General features: G+C 46.1%; 2 protein-coding genes across 2 annotated transcripts in view; both read right to left on the reverse strand.

Annotated features, from left to right (window-relative positions):
* Positions 1-6,437, reverse strand: part of HNF4A (hepatocyte nuclear factor 4 alpha) — a 68,668-nt gene extending 62,231 nt beyond the window's left edge. The window contains exon 1 of the mRNA XM_025263427.3: positions 3,388-6,437. Within this exon, the coding sequence (XP_025119212.1) occupies positions 3,388-3,436 (49 nt within the window). The 5' untranslated portion in view covers positions 3,437-6,437. The remainder of the gene's footprint in view (positions 1-3,387) is intronic.
* Positions 6,438-10,595: 4,158 nt separating this feature from the next.
* On the reverse strand, positions 10,596-21,803 carry R3HDML (R3H domain containing like). The gene is made up of 5 exons (XM_006067862.4): positions 21,235-21,803; positions 17,773-17,891; positions 17,535-17,667; positions 15,631-15,746; positions 10,596-12,495 (listed from the first exon to the last, which is right to left on the reverse strand). Exons 1-5 carry the CDS (start codon positions 21,559-21,561, stop codon positions 12,363-12,365), a joined length of 828 nt encoding a protein of 275 aa, XP_006067924.2. The 5' UTR covers positions 21,562-21,803; the 3' UTR covers positions 10,596-12,362.
* Positions 21,804-23,099: the final 1,296 nt, after the last annotated feature.

Here is a 23,099-nt window from a genome sequence, read left to right on the forward strand (position 1 = left end):
AGAAAAACCCCTTCCAGCTTCAGACAGACCCCTTCCAGCTTAAGTGCAGGCATGATCTCTGATGCTGTGACAGCCGCCTTAGGTCTATAATGGGACAAACCAAGAACCAAAAGCCAACAGCGAGGAAGGCAGGGAAGAGGGAAGGGAGCAGCATGGACCTGGTTGACATTGCTGATCATTGTCCTAGGGCTATTTCTTGGAATCTCCATTAGTTCATTCATCCAACAAATGATTACTTGTGCCTGCATGAGTGCTAAGTCGCTTCAGTCGTGTCCAGCTCTTTGTGACCCCATGGACTGTAGCCTGCCAGGCTCCTCTGTCCATGGGATTCTCCAGGCAAGAATACTGGAGTGGGTTGCCATGCCCTTCTCCAGGGATCCTTCTGACCCAGGGATTGAACCCGTGTCTCCCGAGGCTCCTGCATCGCAAGCAGATTCTTAAATGCTGAGCCATCGGGGAAGCCCAACTGAATACTTACTGAGCACTTATTCTGTGCCAGTCACCATGTGAGACAGGCAAGGCTGAACAAAGCACTGAAGTCCATGGCCTCATGGAGTTTGCAGTCTAGTTGGGGAGACAGACGCCACGGTGCACACAGTTACATAATCAGTGATGAGAACTACAGAACAGAATCCAGTGTGCCGTGGATACATTTCAAGACCAGGGAAGGGTCAAGTTTGCTTAGGACCACCACACCGAAGACAGTCCATTAAAGACTCTCCTACTCGGACTTCCCTGGTGGTCCAATGGTTAAGAATTCGCTTGCCAATGCAGGGGACAGGGGTTCAACCCTTGGTCCAGGTAGATTCCACATACCTTGGAGTAACTAAGCCACAATGACTGAAGCCTGTGTTCCACAACAAAAGAAGCCACCTCAATGAGAAGATTGCGCATTGCAATGAAGAGTAGCCCCTGCTTGCTGCAACTAGAGAAAGCCCACACACAGCAAAGAAGACCCAGCATAGCCAAAAATAAATAAATAAAATTAGAAAAAAAAAAAAGACTATCTTTATCCTCCTAAGGTTTAAATATGTGAGACAGCATTTGGGATTGATTTCACGCTTATTCTGAGTCAGGTGCAATTCTAAGCACTTTAGATTCATTCATTCATGTGATTCTAACCACAGCCTTGCCCTCCATCACCTCTCCCAAGGCTCTGCTGTGAACAATGTTGCCTACTCAGCAACTTACCTTTGTGATTGCAACCTTTAGAGACTATTATTATCCCCAATGGAGAATTTCAAAAGAAAGGATTTTATTCAAAGTACTTTTTTGTTTTTAAAATCAGTAAGTGCATCTTTCCCAGAGCCTCGCAGCAGACTGCCCCCGTTTATTTTACAAATGAAATGTCTGAGACTCAGAAAAAGGTAGGTTACACAGCTTGGGGGAGGGGGGGAGGGAGGCAGATCCAGAATCTAACCCAGATTTATTTTATCTAAAAAGCAAGGTCTTTTGGTCAATGTCACACACACAGAAATACACACATCAGTAAATGCCCAGTCGTTTCCAGGACAGCAGTGTTGCCTTGTTGATGGACATGAGAGCCCTCCTTTCTCCGCCCAGCCATACCTGTAGCTGAGCCAAGTGGGGTCAGTACAGATGAACGATGTCAGGTCTGGAGTCAGATGATTTTTTAAAAACAATCCTAAACATTAGTTTTCTCTTCTATCCTTAGATATATTAGTGTTATTTATCTGAGACAAGTGTTTTGAAAATTAAGTGCAGTAATAGGAGTTGAACATTCAGCCATTCATCCATCCATCCCTGGCTGACCAATTGGGAGACGATGAGTCTTCCTCCAGCTACAGGATCAACCAGATCTCACAATTGTGTTTTAACCTTGGATGAAGCCCCTCAGACATACCCAGGCCTTTAGCTATGCAATCTCCTCTAGCCACCGCCCCCTGTGAGATAGGTCCTGTCCTCTCCATTTTGCAGACGAGGAAACAGATTGAAAGTTGGGAAGTCACTTGTCCAGGGTCACACAGCCCTATAGGATAGGGTCTCAGGCGGTTTTTTTTGGCTCCTCAGCCTCAGCTATTTGCACTGTATCTCATACTGCTCCTGGATGCTGGGTCAAAGGGCGAAGATTCCCTTGGACCAGGCAAGAGAACAGTCCTTGATTCCTTGAGGCCATCTTCTCTCGGCTCCTGATGATACCAAGTAACACTAACTGTCCTTAGGATGTGCAAGGAGCTGAGGGCTTAGCGGGAGGGTTCACACCCTCGCCTTCCTTTAGACCTGCAGAATGTCCCTAAAACACCTCTGTCCACTTCAGAGAGAAGGCAGCCAAGGCCCAGAAATGATAAGCAATTTGTATAAAGTCACGGAAACAAGAGCCAAGATCTACTGGATTTTTGGAAACCATGCTCTGCACAAGAGTGTGATTGAATCAGCTTATAAAATTCACCGACTTTTTGAAAATCCAAAATGTGCAAAAAAAGTGAAAACAAACGTTTACCTGAACTTCCTTCCTCCGAACAAAGCTGTTACCGGTTTGGTTTCTTTGTATCCTGGTAATTTTCTACGCAAACACACACGTGTGGGTACATACATCTGCATATATCTGTTCTCAGAAATGTCATACGCTATAGGCTCTTCAGCTTACTTTTTTTTTTTTTTCACATAATGCACTTGAAGGTCCTTCCCTATCTGTACACAAATCTTTTTTTTTTTTTTTCAACAACGGGATAATATTCCATCCTAAAGAGGCATCGTGTTTTATTTACCCATCCGCTACTGCCGGACATTTGGGGTTACCTCCAATTTTGGAGTTACACACCGAACATCAAAGCCCCCTGCGCTTCGCCGTCAGCGGACACACTCTTCCCTTATCCCGCACCTAAGTTACACACTTACAGCAAAGATGGTTTTCGTTTTCCAGTGCCCCGCTCTGTGCGTTGCTTTCTATGGCTTTCCCTTGCGGAATGATCCAGAGCTGACGGCCCTCGGGTCCAGCCAACTCTCCCCTTGGGTCGTATCCCACCTAGACCCGAAGCCAGCTCGGAGGCCGAGGCCCCGCAAGCCTCTCTGCGGGATTCAGAGTGGGAACGATGCTTCAGCCCCACGTTTAGTGGAATTTCAGAACTACTCCGGGATGCATCCCTAGGAAGGCAGTCTCTCTGGGCGGGCTAAGTGAGCTGATCCCCTTCCCCGGGCTTCCACGAGCCCTCCGAGCGCTTCCCACACTTGGATACGCCAGGCCTCAGTTTAGGAGCTTAGTCAAGAGGTCACTCGCCTCCCGGGGGCTTCCTGCCATTCTGGAGAAGCCCTAAGGGTCTTGGGGGCCCTAGGAAACACACGGAGGCCATCCCATGCTCTCCCAAACTTAACGGTGGTCCCACCACGTCCAGGCTTCCCTAAGCCCCAGCTACAGACCCCACTCACCATAGGCACTCTCCACCGGAGCCCCGAGGGGCGCGTTCACGCTGACCATGGCGGAGCCCACCCAGCCGGAGACCCGGGGGCATGGAGGAGCCGGGGCCCCAGGCACACAGCAGCAGCCGCGGGAGCCAGTCCACCAGGAAGGCAGTGAGTGCAGCCAGCTGCCACCGCCCGGTTATCTTATTGATTCTTCTAATCACCCAAGGTGGGTGGATACGTTAAAGAGTAACCAGTCACTTAGGGAACCTGCGGCTGGGGACTGTCATTGTTGCCATGGCAACGACAACCTGGCCAGACCAGAGGTCCACTAGGGCCCCAGTCTTGCCCTTTGGGGTTGGGAGGCTCTTGGAGCCAGAATATGGGGGATACCAGCCCCTTTACCCCCAACTTAAGGGAAAGGAATGACCAGGACAGGATGAGGAGGTGAGAGTCCAACCTGGGTTGGGTTTTATGGCTCCAAACAATGGGTGTGGCAAGAAGCCGGAGGGAGGGGTAGAGGAGAAAAGGAGGAAGCTGGGGGGAGTGTATTTATTGAGCACCTACTGGATGCTGAGAGTTGCATACAGGCATTGCCACATTTAAATCAAAATTTAGGATGAGGAAATCGAGGCGAAGGAAGAAGTTACTTGCCCGGAGTCTCCCAGTTGGTACAAAGAGGAGTTAGAATGACAACCCACGATCTCTCCATTATCTAATGTATATTTTTTGAGTGCCTACTGTATACTGAGCTCTGTGCTAGACTCCAGTGATATAGAAATGAGCAAAGAGACATCATCCCTGAGCCCATGGAATTGTGGCCCAATGGAGGAGATGGGCATCAATTAGATAACATTAAAGATATACTATTCAGGGACTTTCCTGGTGGTCCATTGGTGAAGATGCCACATTCCCAATGCAAGGTGTCTGAGTTCAATCCCAGTTCAGGGAACCAGTGCCTACATGCCATAACTAAGACTCAGCACAGCCAAATAAATAATAACTAAATAAATGTATTTTTTAAAAGATATTATTACAGATGGTGACTGCTAAGAGGAACAGGGAAACATAGGTCTGCCTCCAGGCCTGTGGGGCAGAGGCACTCTGCCTGCTCCTTCCACTGGTCCATGGGTCTCCTTTGCCTCACAAAACGCAATCTCCTGCCCAAATCTGCGTTCTGGTCTCAGAATGCAGAACGATCTTACATCTTAGCTGTCCTACACAGTAGGCTACCATCTGGCTTTTTGGGGATTAGCCCCATTTCTTATTACAATGTTGGGGTTCACAGCTTGACTTGGGATCCTGAGCTCAAGGTCTTCATCATATTGGGGGTGCTCAAATGAGAGGCAGGAAAACGTGGGTGAAAACCCCAGCTCCATCATCATTATCTTGCTGTATGGATTTGGGTACAGTATTTCATTTTCCCATAGTAACACCTACCTCACGTGTTGCTTCACTTCTAAAATAGCTAATTGAGGTCCAGTGGCTAAAATCCATTCTCCCATTACAGGGGTCCTGGGTTCAATCCCTGAACAGGGAACTAGATCCCATATGCAGCAACTAAGAGGTCACATACTCCAAGTAAAAAATGATCACACATGCCACAACTAAGACCTGACCCAGCCAAGTAGATAAATACATAAAGAAATTTTTGAAAATATTGAATAAATAAATAAAACAGCTAACTGATCTATTTCTCTCTGTCCGCAGTCTCTTTTTTCCAGTATGCTCACTCAGTCACCTCAGCAGGACCTCCTGTCCCCTCTTGATGGACACTGGTGTGTATCCAGTCCTTCCTTCCTTCCTTCCATTTCCTCCCTCCCTGTGGCACCTTCCGTCTTCATTTCCCCCTGTCAACTTTGTAGCCCACGGTCCATCTTAGTTTCTCTCTTACTTCTGTCTCAGGCCCTTTCCTTCTAACCATCTGACAAAAACCCAACCCTGGATGAGCCCATGTATATTGCTTTCTTTATGCCTACATGCCAGCCGCTGATCACTGTTGAAAAAATAAAAAATCACGTAGACGGACAGCTGGGGGCCACCAGAGATTCATAATCACAAGCTTCGATGGGTCCCTCCCCAATGCCCAGAACCTCTACCCTGTTTCTCTTCTCCTGGCTTTTCCATTTTCTACCTCTACTTCAGATCTTTTCTTGCCTCGGAAATTGTCCATCTCATTCTCAGGAGGCTGAGGCTTTCCCTTCTTCATAGAGAGAACAGGAGCCTTCAACCTGGACCAGCCTCAAGTCCCCACAAAAATTCACCTGCATTTGCACTTTGCTCACCTCTTTCCCTCCTGATCCACATGGGTCCACACCCTCCGTCTTGCCACTGCCCAGGAGCCCCACATGACCATGTACGTTCTCTTGTATATTCAACCTCTCCCTCTTTAGACTTTAAAAATCAACTTCATTGAGGTATAATCTATATATAATAAAATTTTAGGTGTACACTTTTATGATTTTGACAAACTTATATTCTTATGTAACTATAACCTTAATCAAGACACAGAACATTTCCATCACCCCCTAAAGTTCCCTTTTTTTCCTCTGCAATTAATCCCCCCAGCACCTCCCACTCCAGGCAACTAACTGCTGATCTGTTTTGTCACACTACATTAGCAGCAGCAGCAGCAGCAGAAGGGCATTTACTCTTGTGTCTAGCTTTTTTGCTCAGTATATTTGTGAGTTTCACCTGTGCCCTGGTACTTTTTTCTTGCTAAGTAGTATTCCATTGATTAGATATACTGAAATTTGTTCACCCAATCACTTGGTAATGGACTTTGAGGTTATCTCCTGTTTGAGACAATTGTGAATTAAGCAGTAATGTACATTCATGGACAAGTCTTCTTTTACACATGTTTTCATTCCTCTTGGTTAAATTTCTAGGAGAAGAATTGCTGGTTGTTATGTATATATATATGTTTAATTTATAAGAAATTCCAAACCTATTGTCTATAGTGGTCATACCATTTTTCATTACTGCCAGCAGGGTAAGAGAGCCCCCTTTTTACTCCATATCCTTATCACCGTTTGCCGCTGTCAATCTTTCTTTATTTATTTTTGGCCACACCCCAAATGGTATGTGGGATCTTAGTTCCCTGACCAGGGATTGAACCCATGCTCCTGCACTGGAAGCTCAGAGTCTTAACCATTGAACCACCAGGGAAGTCCCAGCTGTTGTCAGTCTTTTTTAATTTAAGCAGGTGATATGAGCTTTCTTTTGCCTTTTGTTTGCTTTACACTAGTTTTATAATGAAGCCATTAGCACATTCATGTGTTAAAAATGAAAATTTTATGAACAGCATATAATGAAAAATAAAAGATTTTCTCTAGCCTTACTTCCCACATCTCACTCTATTGAACTTTTTTTTTTTTTTTAAGAGTCAGACACAACTAATCGACTTTCACTTTATTATTTATTTGGCTGCACTGGGTTTGGGTTAGGTCTTAGGTGAGACATGTGGGATCTAGTTCCCTGACCAGGGATTGAACCCCAGGCCCTCGGCATTGGAAGCGTGGAATCATAACCACTGGACCACCAGGGAAGTCCCTCTATTGAACTTTTAAACAAATTCTTGTATATATATATACCCAGAAATTATACACATAGACACTGCTCTACACAGAAAAGTGTTCCCCCAAATTCATACGTTGAAGATCTAACCCCCAGTGTGATTGTATTTGAAGCCTTTATGGATGTTCAGTTCAGTTCAGTTCAGTCGCTCAGTTGTGTCTGACTCTTTATGACCCCATGGACTGCAGCACGCCAGGTTTCCCTGTCCATCACCAACTCTCGGAGCTTACTCAAACTCATGTCCATCGAGTAGGTGATGCCATCCAACCATCTCATCCTCTGTCGGCCCCTTCTCCTCCCACCTTCAATCTTTCCCAGCATCAAGGTCTTTTCCAATGAGTCAGTTCTTCGCATCAGGTGGCCAAAGTATTGGAGTTTCAGCTTTAGCATCAGTCCTTCCAATGAATATTCATGAATGTAATTAAGGTTAAACTAGAGGGGTCCTGATTCAATAGGGTTAATGTCCTTATAAGAAGAGACACGAGAGGACTTCCCTGGCAGTCCAGTAGTTAAGACTCTGTGCTTCCAAAGCAGGGGGTGCAGGTGTGATCCCTGGTCGGGGAACTAAGATCCCACACACTGTGCAGCTTGGCCAAAAAAAAAAATTTTTTTTTTAAAAAGAAGAGACATGAGAGTGCACCCCTGTCCTCCCCTACCTATGCAGATACAGTGAGAGGGTAGTTGTCTGCAAGTCAAGGGAAATCTCACCAGAATCCAACTATACTGGCATCCTGAATTCACACTTCCAGCCTCTAGAACTGAGGAAAGTTTTTTCTCTTGGTTGAGTCACCCAGTCCACTGTATTTTGTTATGGCAACCCAAGCCGATTTGGATATACACAATGTAGATGCACATAAATACATGGGAACATGTGAAACACACCCTCCTGTCACCTCCTCGGTTTCTAAGGGCTATCTCCACACCAGCATACCCACCTCATTCTTTGAGTGGCTATGTACTGTGTGGATGTCCCATAAATGATTTTTCTAGTCTTCTATTACTGGACACTTAGGTTGTCTCCAGGCTTTTGTCACTACAGTGAATGTCTTCATAAACTTTAAGTGTCCTGCGTCAGATGTGGGAGTTTATCTGTAGGTCCAATTTCTAGAGGCAGAATCCTATCAATATGTAAATATACTATGATATGTCTTTTATTAAAAACAAGACAACTTCCCTCCATAGTTTACTTTCCCATCTCAGTGACAACATCTCCTTCCTTTTGACATTGAACTTTTAAATAAATTTATTTTATTTATTTATTAAATAAATTATTTATTTAATATTGATTTAATTTATTTATTTAAATAAATTTATTTATTTGGCTGTGTCAGGTCTTAATTGTGGCATGCAGGATCTTTGATCTTTAGTTGTGGCATGTGGGATCTAGTTCCCTGACCAGGGATTGAACTGGGGCCCCCTGCATTGTGACCAGGGAATCTTAGCCATTGAACCACCAAAGAAGTCCCTTGACATTGAACTTTTAAAGCAACTGTCTACACTAGTGCCAGGTACTGTCCCAGATGCTTTCTACGTACTCATTCATTTCATGTTTTGAAGGACCTCATGAGGCAGATACAATTTATGTCCCCATTTACAGGTGAGACTGAGGCGTTAAGATCTTGACTTACCCAAGCACACTTGGCCACTTTGTGTTAAATTTGTACTGAGGCATTCTGGCTTCAGAGTCCATGCTCTTAACTCTCTTGGCTGGTGAATGTATGAGCAAATGAGCAATCAGATGAGACTGGGGAATGATCTTCAAAGAGCATAAAATATTACGGAGGTTTAAGAACTGTTTCAGATTTCTTGCAGCAAAGTTCCAAACTTCAAGAGGGGAGGAGAGGGTGAGATGTATGGAAAAAGTAACATGGAAACTTACATTGCTGCTGCTGCTGCTAAGTCGCTTCAGTCGTGTCAGACTCTGTGCGACCCCATAGATGGCAGCCCACCAGCTGGGATTCTCCAGGCAAGGACACTGGAGTGGGTTGCCATTTCCTTCTCCAATGCATGAAAGTGAAAAGTGAAGTCATTCGGTCGTGTCTGACTCTTAGCGACACCACGGACTGCAGCCTACCAGGCTCCTTGGCCCATGGGATTTTCCAGGCAAGAGTACTGGAGTGGGGTGCCATTGCCTTCTCCGGAAACTTACATTACCATATGTAAAATAGATAGCCAATGGGAATTTGCTGTATGGCTCAGGAAACTCAAACAGGGGCTCTGTATCAATCTAGAGGGGTGGGATGGGGCAGGAGATGGGAGAGAAGTTCAAAAGGGAGGGGATATATGTATACCTCTGGCTGATTCATGTTGAGGTTTGACAGATAACAACAAAATTCTAGAAAACAATTATCCTTCAATAAAAAAAAGTTCCCAACTTCAGTTGGAACAGCGGCTTAGCCAAGCTAGGGCACTACTGGAGTTCTCACTGCCACATCTGTAGGGGCCAAGGCTCGATAAACACAAGCGTGCCCACTGGGTTCATTCCTTCTTTGACCTGGGGTCTTCTCAGAGACAGTTTCAGAAATGGGGGATCCAGGAGGTCTTCTGGAATTCCCAATGGACTTTATGCTTCATCATCTCTGTTATTATTCAGTCACTAAGTCGTATCTGACTTTTTGCGACCACATGGACTATAGCCCACCAGGCTCCTCTATCCGTGGGCTTTCCCAGGCAAGAATACTAGAGTGGGCAGCCATTTCCTTCTCCGAGGGATCTTCCCAATCCAGGGATTGAACCTGGGTCTCTGGCATTGCAGGTGGATTCCTTACCTACTGAGTCACCAGGGAAACCCCTCATCATTTCTACCTTTGTCCAGTCCCTGGTTTCTCCCTTCTTAGCTGAGAGGCAGGGGAGTGACACTGGACGTTGGAGTCATACAGAGCATATTCAGACCCAACTTCTATGGCCTCAGTTTTTATGTCTATAAAATGGGAGTAAGATCAATACATAGCAGGATAATTCAATGAGATTAAGAGTGTCCTCAGCATCTCATAAATGCCAATGGTGATTACCCTGGTTATCCTGTTAACTCAGGACATAGGAAGGCAAATCGGGCGCCTCAGAAGAGCATAGGCATTGGGATCGGAGGGACCTGAATCAAAATCCCATATCTGCTCCTTACTAGCTCTGTGACCTTATACATGCCATGGAATCCAGAGGGTTACATGCCACTTAAATTTCCAAAACAAGGTTTTCCCTGTTAGTGCAGTGGCTAAGATTCTACACTTCCAATGCCGGGGGCCTCTGTTTGACTTGTGGTCAGGGAACTAGATCCCACATGACTCAACTAAAGAGCTCACATGCAAAAAAAGAAAAAAAAAAAAAAAAAAAGAGCTCACATGCCACAGCTAAGAGCTGGTGCAGCTAAATAAATAAATACATTTTTAAACCTAAAAAAAAAAATTCCAGAACATTTTGGGAATTTGACAAAGGGTTGGCAAGTCCTTCCCCCACCTGCCACTGCTGCTGCTGCTAAGTCGCTTCAGTCGTGTCCGATTCTGTGCGACCCCATAGACGGCAGCCCACCAGGCTCCCTTGTCCCTGGGATTCTCCAGGCAAGAACACTGGAGTGGGCTGTCATTTCCTTCTCCAATGCATGAAAGTTAAAAGTGAAAGTGAAGTCGCTCAGTAGTGTCCAACTCTTAGCGACCCCATGGACTGCAGCCTAACAGGCTCCTCCGTCCATGGGATTTTCCAGGCAAGAGTACTGGAGTGGGGTGCCATTGCCTTCTCCATCACCTGCCACATAAGGATATTAATAATTTTTAAGGAAATCTAACATTCATTATTACCATTGTGTGATACATGAAAGGACATTTTAATATACCCCCTTCCAAAAAAATTAGGAAGAATATAATCTGAGAATAATGAACTCAGAACCGTGTCCTTGTTTTTCTTATTTCATGCATCTCCAGCATTTGGAAATGGGCACTTCTGATAAGTCTCATTTTCCTTAGTTGTAAAGTGGAGTGAGAAGTCAGACACCTGCGCCTGTGATCCAGCTGATGTACTTGGTGCGAAGCAGGAGCCGAGGGACTGTTAGCACCTGGTCTTCTTTATTTATTTGGCTGTGCCAGGTGTTGGTTGCAGTATGCAGGCTCTTCACTGCAGCATGCAGGATCTAGTTCCCTGACCAGGGATCGAACCAGGATTCCCTGCCTTGGGAGCTCGGAGTCTTAGCCGCTGGACCATCAACGAAGCCCTTTCGGCCTTCTTCCTGAGCTGGTTTCCCCTCAGCCCATCTCCTCTGCTCCGGTTCCTTCTCTCCTCTTTGACCCTCCTGAGGACCGAGACGGGGACCAGAAAGAGCCAGTGCACAAGATCTCAAAGAATTTTATTGAGGGCAGAGGAAGGCAATATTGGAGACACAGGTACAGGTTGTAGAGTAGATGGGAATGTCCAAGAGGGAAGAATACTCATTCCATCCAGGATCATGTAGGGACTCCGAGAAAAGGGGCTTGTTTTTCATCTGGGTCTTTTGAATGAAGCTCTCTCCAGCCAGGCAGGGAGTGGGCCCCAGCTGGAGGGCAAGGTCTGAGGGAGAGATTTTACTATCTCTAAAGACAAAAGGTCTTTTGTGTGCTTTGATAACTGGGTGGGGTGGGGAGAGGGGAAAAGGTTTCAGGGAACGAGAATGAGATTCCCTGGGAGAAATAAAGAAAGGAAAGAGAGACAGAGAGAGCCAAAGGAAGGAAAAAAAAAAAAAAGCCTTAAAAGACAGAATTCCCTCAGGCGAGCTTTGCTTTTAGGCTGTCAGTTCTGAGCATTCAGAGAGGTGTCTAGAACAGCCTGAAGGAGCTGTCAGAGCCTGGGCTTCAACCTGGGTGCCCTCCCAGACAAGCCATGCAGCTCTCAGTAAGTCATGCCCTTTTGCCAAGCCTCAGTGTGCCCACCTGTGAAAAAGATGCCTGGACCCTGCATGGCTTCAGTAACGTACACTGAGGGTGGGGTGTCCACAAGCTAACTACAGTTATTTTGTAAAAGCTTGCAACTGAAATGGTCCCAAATCAGAGAGGGAGACCACTGGTCCGCAAAGACGGCCCAGGAGCTGATTGGCTATTACTGAATGAATGAAGGTAGTTTATTGGATACACAAAGACTTGCGGGTTAGAGGCCTGCGAGTCCAAAAGCTGCTGCCACTGCTTCTTCCGGCCCTGGCTGTCTGAGAACTGAGTCAATTGAGGATGCAGGCCTCTTTTCCCAGAGGCCGGAGGAAAAAAAGATGTAACAGGTAAGAAGGAAAGCAAGGAGGCTGTTTTCTCCGGGTACATGCTGGACGTTTAGGAAATGGAAACAGGAGGGAAGATTCAGGTAGGTGAAGTGAGCCCAACTCACATCCTTAAAAAAGTATTCCTTGACCCTGTCTTGGGGAAGGGACTCTTGGAGCATCAGGCCCAGCCGGAGGCCTGCCAGAGCCCATGGAAAATTCAGAACCACAGGAGCTTGTTGGACTTGCGTCTCGAGAAGCACATGTTGCTACTGCAGCTGCCTTGGTAGATGGGGGGGCAGGCAGAACACGGCCTCCCCGTCTTGTATGGTGCCTCTCCGATCCAGTTACCCCTGGAAGAGAAGAGGGCCCAGGGAGGCGGGTGGGGGGGACAGATACACGAGCCACCTTCACACAGGTTTTCAAATATCAGCAGAGCCGCTGACTGGCCCCGTAACCACGTCACAACTGCAAGCCTCAGTTTCTTCATCTCTAAAACCAAGAGAAGACATTCTTCCCACACAGGAATGAGCATATCCAAGCACCTGGCTTGGCAGATAAGCAGTTCCCCAGGAAGTGCAATTTTTTTGATTCCTTCCACACAACCACCCCACTCCAACCACCTCTCCAAAGAAATCCCTCCCTCCCCTCTCCAACAAGCAGATCTGAGTTCTGATCCTGGTTCTGTCAGCTGGTGACAGAATAAACCATCTCATTTCTTTCTTTTTTTTTAAAGATTTTTTTTTTTTTTTTGATGTGGGCCATTTTTAAAGTCTTTATTGAACTTATTACAGTTTTGCTTCTGTTTTATGTTTTGGTATTTTGGCCCCGACCAGGGATCAAACCCACACCCACTGCGTTGGAAGATGAAGTCTTAACCACTGGACCACTTAACCACTTACCCAGGGACCACCAGGGTAGTTTAGTCCCTAAACTACCTCATTTCTTGAGCCTTGATTTTATCCTCTGAATAAGTTAATGAAATGGTGTCCATAAAAATTATGCAAAAAACTTTGTAACTTACAAAGAAAGAAAGATAGCACTAAGTCATGTCTGACTCTTGGGATCCCATGAACTGTAGCCTGCCAGGCTCTTCTGTCCATAGGATTCTCCAGGCAAGAATATTGGAGTAGTTTGCCATTTCCTTCTCCAGGGGAACTTCCAGATCCAGGAATTGAACCCAGGTCTCCCACATTGCAGGCAGATTCTTTACCAACTGAGCTATGCGGGAAGCCCCTGTAACTTACAAGATGATATGCAAATAAGAACTAGAATAATTAGATACTGGGTGTAATTCAACCATGGGAGATGTGCCCGTGAAACCTCTTTGTGGCCTCTGCTGTACATTTATTTTTCATGGACAGTCATCCAAAACCATCCTACCTGCTATGGAGTTAATCTTCTCAATAGATTTGGGGAGGGGGGTGGATAGGGAGCCATTGCTTAAAGGTAACAGTTTTTTCTCTTTGGGGTGATGAAAACATTTTGGAAACAGAGGTGATGGTTGTACAACACTATAAATACAGTTAATGCCATGAAATAGTATACAGTACTTAAAAATGGCTAAAATGGCAAATTTATGTTATATAAATATTTTTTTACCAATATTGAAAAAAATGAATAATGTGATACACCAAAAACCCATTGAGTTGTACACTTCAAATGGATAAATTGTATGGTATGTGAATTATATCTCAACTAAGCAGTTTTTTAAAAAAGAACAAACCAGGGATTCCCTGGCCATCCAGTGGTTAAGATTTGGTGCTTTCATTTCCAGGGGCTGTGTTTGATTCCTGGTCAGGGAACTAAAATCCCACAAGCCTCGAGGCGTGGCCAAACAAACAAAACAAACCTTCATCCCATCATTCTCCTGCTCAAGAACTTTTAGTGGTTTCCCATTGCCTGTGCAGGAGTTTGCAAACTTTTTATGTAAAGGGCCAGATAGTAAATATTTTAGGCTTTGGGGGTCAAATGTCTTTATTGCACGAAAGCAGCCCTAGAGGATATGTGAACAAATGTCGTGGTCATGTTTCAATAAAAGTTTATTTATAGAAATAGGCAGCAGGTCGGATTTTGGCTGTGGGCTGTAGTTTGCTGGCCTCTAGCTTATGAATCACAACTACGGTTTTGGTCAGGCTTTCCAGACTGCTCTGGCTTCCCTGATAGCTCAGCTGGTAAAAAAAAAAAATCCACCTGCAGAGTGCAAAGGACCTGGGTTCGATCCCTGGGTTGGGAAGATCCCCTGGAGAAGGGAAAGGCTACCCACTCCAGTATGGAGAATTCCATAGACTGTATAGTGCATGGGGTAGCAAAGAGTTGGACACGACTGAGCGACTTTCACTTTCCAGACTGCCCTAGTGGCACATGGGTCCAGCTTACACACTGGATCTTCCCACAGCTCTCTTCTCCATCCAGCCCAAAGAGTTCTCTTTTCTCTCTCTCATCCACCTCAAGGCCTACCATCAGTCCCCCAGGATCTTGCTCGGGGCGGCCTAATACTCTCACCTCTAGCTTGTGGTGTTAGTGATTTCTCAAGCTCCAGTGCCTTATTGTCTCAAACATCAAACACTCTTTGTAGGCAGAAATGGAATCTTTTTCCTCCAAAAGTGATGGCTGAATAACAATAAGTAAAGTCAGCCAAAGTGCTTAGAAAAGTGTGGATTTCTGGTTTCATATGGGTTCATTCATTCGTTCATTCAACCAAGACTTCTAGTGGGCATCAGGATTTGTGTCAGATGCTGTGAGTCCACAGTTTTCAAAAGGTGCTCCCGGAAGTTTAGGAGCAGGGAATGTGGGTGGTGGAGACACCAGGGGATGATGGAATAAAAGTCATCCTTTTTTTGTTTAATTCAACCACTTGAGGGAAAGTTCTGCTTTAAGAAAAACCAACAGTTTGAAATCACTGTAGTAAAAGGATATAAAAATGAATCAGGTCTATTTCCTGCTCTCAAAGACTTCTCTTGACCTCTCTCCCACCTAGCTGATTGGAGAGTCTGGAAGAAGCAGCTGAGCATGCTCACTGCATCCTTCCTTTCTTTCCTATGGGATCTGCCTCCCTGCAGGGAGCATGTGTCCTTGGTTGCTCTGTTTCTTGTGGGAAGCTTAAAGGGGCCGGCACTATACTTAGAAGAGGCCTCTGATTGTCCAGTGTTGCTTGTTAATGGATGTGAAGGTTTAATTCAACAGCAAGCTATTTGCAAGCCCACTTGGCTGGCAGAGCTAAAATACATTCTCCACTACTGGCTTCATCAGGGAGACTGCCTATCCACTATCCACCTGCCTTGGTCCTCTGTCTATCACCCAATTGACTGTGAAGCTTGGGTAAAAAAAAAGGATTCTCGATCAACTCTAAAAGTACCAAACTGTATGGTGCATTTAGAACAGAAGAAGGCAAGGTGTCCTGTGTGTCTTCCTTTTATGAGAGTCCTGCCCACCTTGTGAGCCACCCTCCTGCCCCAGAGTCCCCTCGACCTCAAAGCTGCACTCACTTAATGGCGTAGTTGCAGACCAGGTACACAGCCTGGCGCCAGGTGCTGCCCCTGACTCGGATGCTGCCACAGGTGTGGATGGCACAGCCCAGCCGGTTGGAAGATGCCCACACCATCTGAGGAGGGAGGACAAAGGCAAGGGAGGCTGTGAGAAGGACTTGGGCCTGGAAGTTTCCTGCACTTGCTCAGTTCAGGGTGGATGCATTAGCTGAGGTTTTCCTGGGGGAGGCAACTGTCTCAAAAGTGAGAGGATGGAGGAATTACGGTACTATTAATATAATGTTTCCCAAACTTTATTTTTTACTACAATCAACAATAGGGAAAACAGTTTTATATTGTTACCCAGTGCACCAACACACACACACACACACACACACACACACACCCCTACTCCTCTTGCACAAAAGTTTTATGAACGAATATTTAATCTTATCATATAGAATGATATATGCTACTGTTTTCTATAGTGTTCAATTAGATTTCTTTCTTTCCCCCCTTATGAACAATGCTTGAAAATCATTTTTGTGTTGGAGATTAGAACACAAACTTTTTTTTTTTTTAGAAAAGAAAAAAATTTTACTTGAAAAGAAATACAAGGAAGTCCAGCCTCAAAATGACCAGCCAGCCAAATACAAACCACAGTATTTAAAGGAAATGAATACAAAATTTCTAAGATTACCAGGTTTTCCATTAATCTGTTCCTGATTTAAAAAAAAAAAGCAAAACAGTATCTTTCTCAAAAGATTACATATCCACAAAGGAAGGGACCTGTGTTTAGGTATCCATGTCACAAAAGGCAAAGATGAAATTGTCTTTGCAAAGCCTTATGGGAAATACTCAAGGTTTCAATATTGGAAGGATGCAGGCTAAACAGACTAACCTGTTGTTCCTGGTTTATCTCAGTATACAAATTGCTATTTCTCATGAACTGTGGTATGTGATGTGCTTAGTCATAAAGAAACCAGGAGAAAGTGTCAGTTTTCCTTTCATATTATTCATGGGGAAAAAAATCTAGAAGCAAAAGTACTACCCTGTTATCTTTGGGAAATAGAATTGAGAGAAGAGCTTACTATCTACAGTGTACATTTCTATAGCATTCAAATACTTTATTATTTCTTTTTTTATAAATTTATTTATTTTAATTGGAGGTTAATTACTTTACGATATTGTATTGGTTTTGCCATACCATCCACATGAATCTGCCACAGGTATACATGTGTTCCCCATCCTGAACCCAGAACACAAACTTTGAAGATAAACAGCCTTGGATCAGTTTCTCAATATCAGAAGCTGTGTGACTTTGACCAAGTCACTTAACTGCTCTGTGCCTTGTTTCTCCTTTGGTAAAATGGAGGTAGTAATATCTCATGGATGTCAGGAGGGACATTTGGCTTAAGCCTCACATTTCCTAGGAGAATTTTCTTCAGTGTTTGACATTTACTGCAAATGAGTCACAGAGAAATTGGCAGGTCTCCAAAAGAAGACATTTGTCCTACCATTGGTCCTATTTCTTATAACACTATACTGCATTGTATTTTTATGTACAGTAAGTGGTACCATCTCAATATGAGCACTCAATACGATTTTTGGGTAATCTTATTTGGCATTTCTTTTTTAAGATAGCACAGCCTTGGAAACTAGAAAATACTGGGAAACATTTGGACCTATTGATAGCAAAGGCACTCTTGAACTTGTCAGACCACACATCTCCATTTTGGGGTCAAACAATATGGTCCACTGACCTAAGACACTCAAAATAAGACCCAGTTCAGTTCAATTCAATGTATATACAGGAAAAGGCTCATTATGTAAAAGCAAGTCCGTTACAGGCCTGTGTTTTATTTCGAGCTGCTGTCCACCACATTCAATTTCTCCCACCAGCCCTTCATCCCTACAAAGGGTACCTGGGTATAGTGGGAGCAGACAGGGCCACTGCAGCGCCAGGGGCAGTGCGGGGTACAGTCCTTTGGGGCAGGAAACAAGTAATGCCGCTTCTCCTCTGACCAAGACTTCACAAGATCCACCACCGAGCGGTACCTGGGAAGGCGGAGGCGATGGAAGAAACTCAGATCCTGTGCTTGGCGAACTTGTTGAGTGAAAGAAGGGCAGTGTGGTGACGGGGTGAAGGGAGGGCTCACTCACCGGCCGGAATGCACAGACAGGTTCTGGCCCACGTATCTCATCAGCTGTGAGGGCCCGTGGGCCCAAATGCACTGGGAGGCCCAGACCTCAGCCGACCTGGCCAGCCGCTCGTCCCAGACCTGGGAAAGCAGAAAGGTCATGAAATTCCCCGCGGGAGCAAAACCACCACCATCTCAGTAGTATCTAGAAATGCAAATATACATGGTATCATGACTCCTCCATCTCCTGGGAACCCTGCAATAAATCCACTTAATTAATAAGAAAACTGAGCCTTAGAGAAGGCCTGTGACTTCAAGGTCAATAGCAAGTCCACACAAGAGCTGAGATCCACACCTAGCCTTCCGACTCTTAGCCCGATATCCTTTTTCCTTCACTGGACTTCAAGACTGGGGTTCCCTGCTCTGAGGGGGGTCCCAGGGATTGGCCTGGGAGTTCCCAGCTATCCCTAGAAGTGACTGAGCCCAGGATAATAGGAAAAGGATGGATTTTTTATTTATTAAAATTTGAAAATGTGTTTAGCATTAAATTTTTAAAATTCAAAATGTGTTTGTTTTTAATAGTGAAAACATGCACACATTTACTCTGTAAGCTGTTGAAAGGAGAAATGGAGAGTCTTTCATCTTCATCTTATACTAGTCCCTCATCTTATACTAGCCACCCAGACCCTGGAGGTAACCATCATCGTGAGTTTCTTGTGTCCAGTTGCAGGAATATTCCACACCCATAAGCATATAATATATATATATAATGTTTATATGATTATATGTAAAAAATATATGTAATTATATATAATATAATGTATGTAATATATGTAATTATATATCATATTGTGTTAATATATAAATAAAATATGTATTATGTAAATATAATAATTATATATATATCAGATCAGATCAGATCAGTCTCTCAGTCATGTCCGACTCTTTGCGACCCCATGAACCGCAGCACGCCAGGCCTCCCTGTCCATCACCAACTCCCGGAGTTCACTCAGACTCATGTCCATCGAGTCAGTGATGCCATCCAGCCATCTCATCGTCTGTCGTCCCCTTTTCCTCCTGCCCCCAATCCCTCCCAGCATCAGAGTCTTTTCCAATGAGTCAACTCTTCACATGAGGTGGCCAAAGTACTGGAGTTTCAGCTTTAGCATCATTCCTTCTGAAGAAATCCCATATATATATATACACATATAATCCTTCCCGGAGAAGGAAATAGCAACCCATTCCAATATTCTTGCCTGGAAAATCCCATGGACTGTAGAGCCTGGTGGTCTACAGTCCATGGGGTCGCAAGTGAGTCAGACATGACTTAGCAACTAAAGTGTTGGTCACTCAGTCGTATCCGACTCTTTGTGACCCCATGGACTGTAGCCCGCCAGGCTCCTCTGTCCATGGAATTCTCCAGGCAAGAATACTGGAGTGGGTTGCCACTTCCTTCTCCAGGGGATCTTCCCAACCCAGGGATTGAACCCGGGTCTCCTGAATTGCAGACAGACTCTTTACCAACTGAGCCACCAGGGAACAATGACATATACATACATATGTGTATATATATATGTGAATTTTTTTGACAGATGGCAGGATGCCAGACATTCTATTTGGCACCTTGCTGTTTTCATTTAACCAGACAGGTTTGTCTTAGCGATGATTCTACATCAGCACATAGAGAATACCCTCCTCCTCCTCTGTAATGGCTTCTTAATTTTCCAATCTATGAATGCCCCAAGTTTTATATCTCGAAAAAGGATCACTTACTTAAAAAAAAATACTAGTTCCCTTCCACTCTGACTTCCTGAGATTCTGAGATATTATTTGTTCCTTCATTTCATCTGTCATTTAGCAAATATTGAACAAGGACTCACAGTCTAGCAAGGAAATGAGACGTTAAGCAATCATTACAGTTGGCTGGTGTGAGAATGTGAAACGGAACCTGGTCTTTTTTGGAGCCATAGAGAGAAAGGGTTCCTTGAGCAAGGGATGTTTAGCCAGATACATGTCCTGTGGGCTGAAGCCAGCTAGTGAAGCAATGTGGACACCCAAAGAAGGGTCCAGACATCTCCCCGGTGTTGTGAGACTCATCCATTCTTAAAGAAAGCAGAGGAATGTTTTCTTCATGCTGCAAAGGGGTGAGCTGAGGTAGGGGCATGCAAACCTCTAACCCACACTCACTGACCCTCCCCAGGGTCCCTCCTGGTAGAACTGTCTAGCTCTCTCTCTTCCACAATACATGCAACAATCAAACACCTGTTGTGAGGACAGGGCTGGTGCTCAATAAATGTGTCATTGTTTGAAAACTGGAGGGCCTTCTACATGCCAGCCACTGTGTTAATCAATGGATGAGTCAGTTAATGAACAAATAAATGGCTCCCCCACCTTTAGCTGCCTGCCATTTGGGCTCCCATCCCCACCCCTCCCAACACCTTATTGCACCTGATGTCCTATTCTACATAAATGTGGTTGATCTTTGTTTTTTATCATGCCCACTGAAATGGAAGCTCTGTGAAGGACAAGACCTTGTCCATCCTGTTCTCGGCAGTGTCCACAGGGCTTAGCAGTGGTGCCTAGCTCCAAGCAGGAGATGCTACATAAGTGAATGAACACATTGTAAAAGTACAAGTGGTTGCAGGCAGTTAAGGGAGCAGGTATCTGTCTTACAGGGGGCGGCTGACAATCCTTTTCCCTAAGGAAATCTGTAGGTGAGCTGGAGGCCTATCTCTACAGGCTAGTTTGGGACAGTGGTCCTGGGGGAGGGGCTGCAATAATGAAAAAGGTTCCCTCCTCCCTTCCAGAGTCAGGCTGGTAGGGGGCTGGGGTGAGACACCCCCTTCTCCCCTGATCCCCCATTCTGCCTCTTTGAAGGAAGACATCCCAGCTTCCTTTGCTGGTCAGCTGCTGTTTCTCCCCCAGCCTGTGCCCTCCACCCCCACCCCAGAAACTAATCCCCATCTCTCCCAATTCTACCTCCAGAGACTTGTGAACAGACTGGGAGTGTCATCAAAACCCTGGGGCAAAGAGACAATGGCAGGGAAATCTCCAGCCACCCACCCACTGCGGATCCCCAGCAGGAAGCCAGAATTCTTGGAAAAGGCATTGTGTTAGTTAAGACAACAGCTTTAGCAGCTGGCAGATCTGGGGTGTAATCCCAAGTGGGTGACCTTCAACCAATTAATTCTCTGCTTCTTGATTTCTTTATTTGGAAAATGCAGATAAATCCCACCTTGATGGAAGAGGGTTCTGTGTAAGTGCCTGGGGCACAGAGGATGTGCCATAAATCGCAGTCCTCTGCTCCTGCCTGCAGAAAGGACCTATATAAAGCCTTGATTTTCTCATCTGTAAAATGGGCAGACTTCACAGGGCCCAGATACTGGCTAGAAAGGCTAGACTTGTGAATGGTCCAGCCCTTCCAGGGCACACTGAGTCAACTGGTGTTTGCCAGAGAGGGCACAGGCAGAGCGTGAGGACTCACCATATACTCCATGTTGGCAGCAGGTGGGTGCACGCTGGCCCGGATGTGGTTGTGAAAATCCAATAAGGCACTCATGTCCCGGGCAGAGATGTGGCGCTTCCGCCGGTACCGAGGCACCCCCAGGCCACTCAGGGGCCTCACAGCTGTGCCCTTGGTCTGGGCCAGTGCCAGGGTGGCGTTGGGCATCAAGGCGTTCATTGTCTGGCCTGCCCAGAAGAGCAGGCCTGCCAGGCCCACAGTGCCGGGCAGCGGGGGCATAGCTGGCTGGAAGGGGTCCCACGTCTGGCCTCGTGCAGTCAGAGCTGGCTGCCTGGAGGGGGCGGTCATGAGGGCACCAAACTCTGAGTGCTCCCCAGCATTCCCACCCTAGAGGATGCTAACTGCTGGGAGCTTGACACAGACCTCCCAACACAGCTCTGGTGGTGGGAAGCAACACTCCATCCTTCCCACCCCATGGACTGAGTGGATGGTGCAGTGGGAAGAAATGCCCAGACAGGGACTTCCCTGGGGGTCCAGCGGTTAAGACTCCACGATCCCAATGCAGGGGGCTCAGGTTCAATCCCTGGTCAGGGAACTAGATCCCACACGCCGCAACTAAGAGTTTGCAAGCCACAACTAAAGACCCTGTGTGCCTCAACTAAGATCCGGTGCAGCCAAATAAATATTTTTTTAAAAAGATAGAAAATAAAAATAAAGAAATGCCCAGAGAGTGGCTGAATTCGGACCAGGCCCTGGAGTGAGACAACACTTCAAAGCCGGAGTTCCATCCCACTAGACCAGGAAGCAGACCCCACACCTCCCCAGACTGGATACCCTCTGCACCAATCTCACTCCACATGGGCTCTGTCGGTGCCCTCAGAGGGGCAGCGCCCACCTCCCCTGAGGCATCGGCTAGGGCCCTCTCCTCCCCGAGTTGCTGCAATTTCAGGGTGGAGTTCAGTTCAGTCGCTCAGTCGTGTCCGACTTTTTGCGACCCCACGGACTGCAGCATGCCAGGCTTCCCTGTCCGTCACCAGCTCCCGGAGCTTGCCCAAACTCTTGCAAGACACAGAAAGAAGAGACTGAAAGAGGCAGACAGAAAGAAAAGTGAGAAACGGAGAAAAAGAAAATGAGGGAGACAGAAAGATCACTGACATAAAAAGATCCAGAAAAGAGCTATGAGAAAAAAAGATAGAAAGATACAGAGAGAAAGAGAGACGACGTTGGGGCAGAAAGAGAAGGAACATGGGAGAGACAGAGAGAGAGAAAGAGGGGAAAAAAGAACAGAGAAGATGGAGAAAGAAATACTGAGAAGAGAACCAGAGAGAGAGGTCCGGGAGACAAGGCGGCAGGCTCCCCAGGGGCGCGTACCCAGGATGGGCAGCCCAGGCTGGCGGCAGGAGGCGGCCCAGGAGGCAGGGGACCTCTGCAGACGCCCAGCCCGCCTGCCGCACAGCGACTTAAACGTTCCGCCAAGAGCTGATGGCATCTGATGTCCCAGCCCCCCAGCCCCCTCCCCTTCCAGCCGGGCCAGGCTCGAAGCTCCGCCTGCCAGTCCGTGGGCTTCTCTCTCCTCCCTCTCTCTGCTGTTCCACCTGAAGTGCAAGGGGGCCGGGGCTGGGCTGCCGGTCAGGATGGGGGTGCGGTCAAGGCAGGGATTCCCGGACGAAATACCACCTCTCCTCAGGAGACCTCAGATCCCAAGCCTTTTCTCTGCCTTCCAGACCCCACCTATTACGGCCATCTCGCATCCAGAAAGTGTTTTTCTGTTTTCTCCACAAAGCCCTCCAGCCCCAGAGCTGGCAGCTTTCATATGGCCCCCATCTAATGAGCCTGGCTGAACTTGGATGCTGAGCTCGATGTATACAAGCTCAGCCAAACCCTCA

The sequence above is a fragment of the Bubalus bubalis genome, chromosome 14, assembly GCF_019923935.1.
Source record: "Bubalus bubalis isolate 160015118507 breed Murrah chromosome 14, NDDB_SH_1, whole genome shotgun sequence".
Classification (NCBI taxonomy): domain Eukaryota; kingdom Metazoa; phylum Chordata; class Mammalia; order Artiodactyla; family Bovidae; genus Bubalus; species Bubalus bubalis.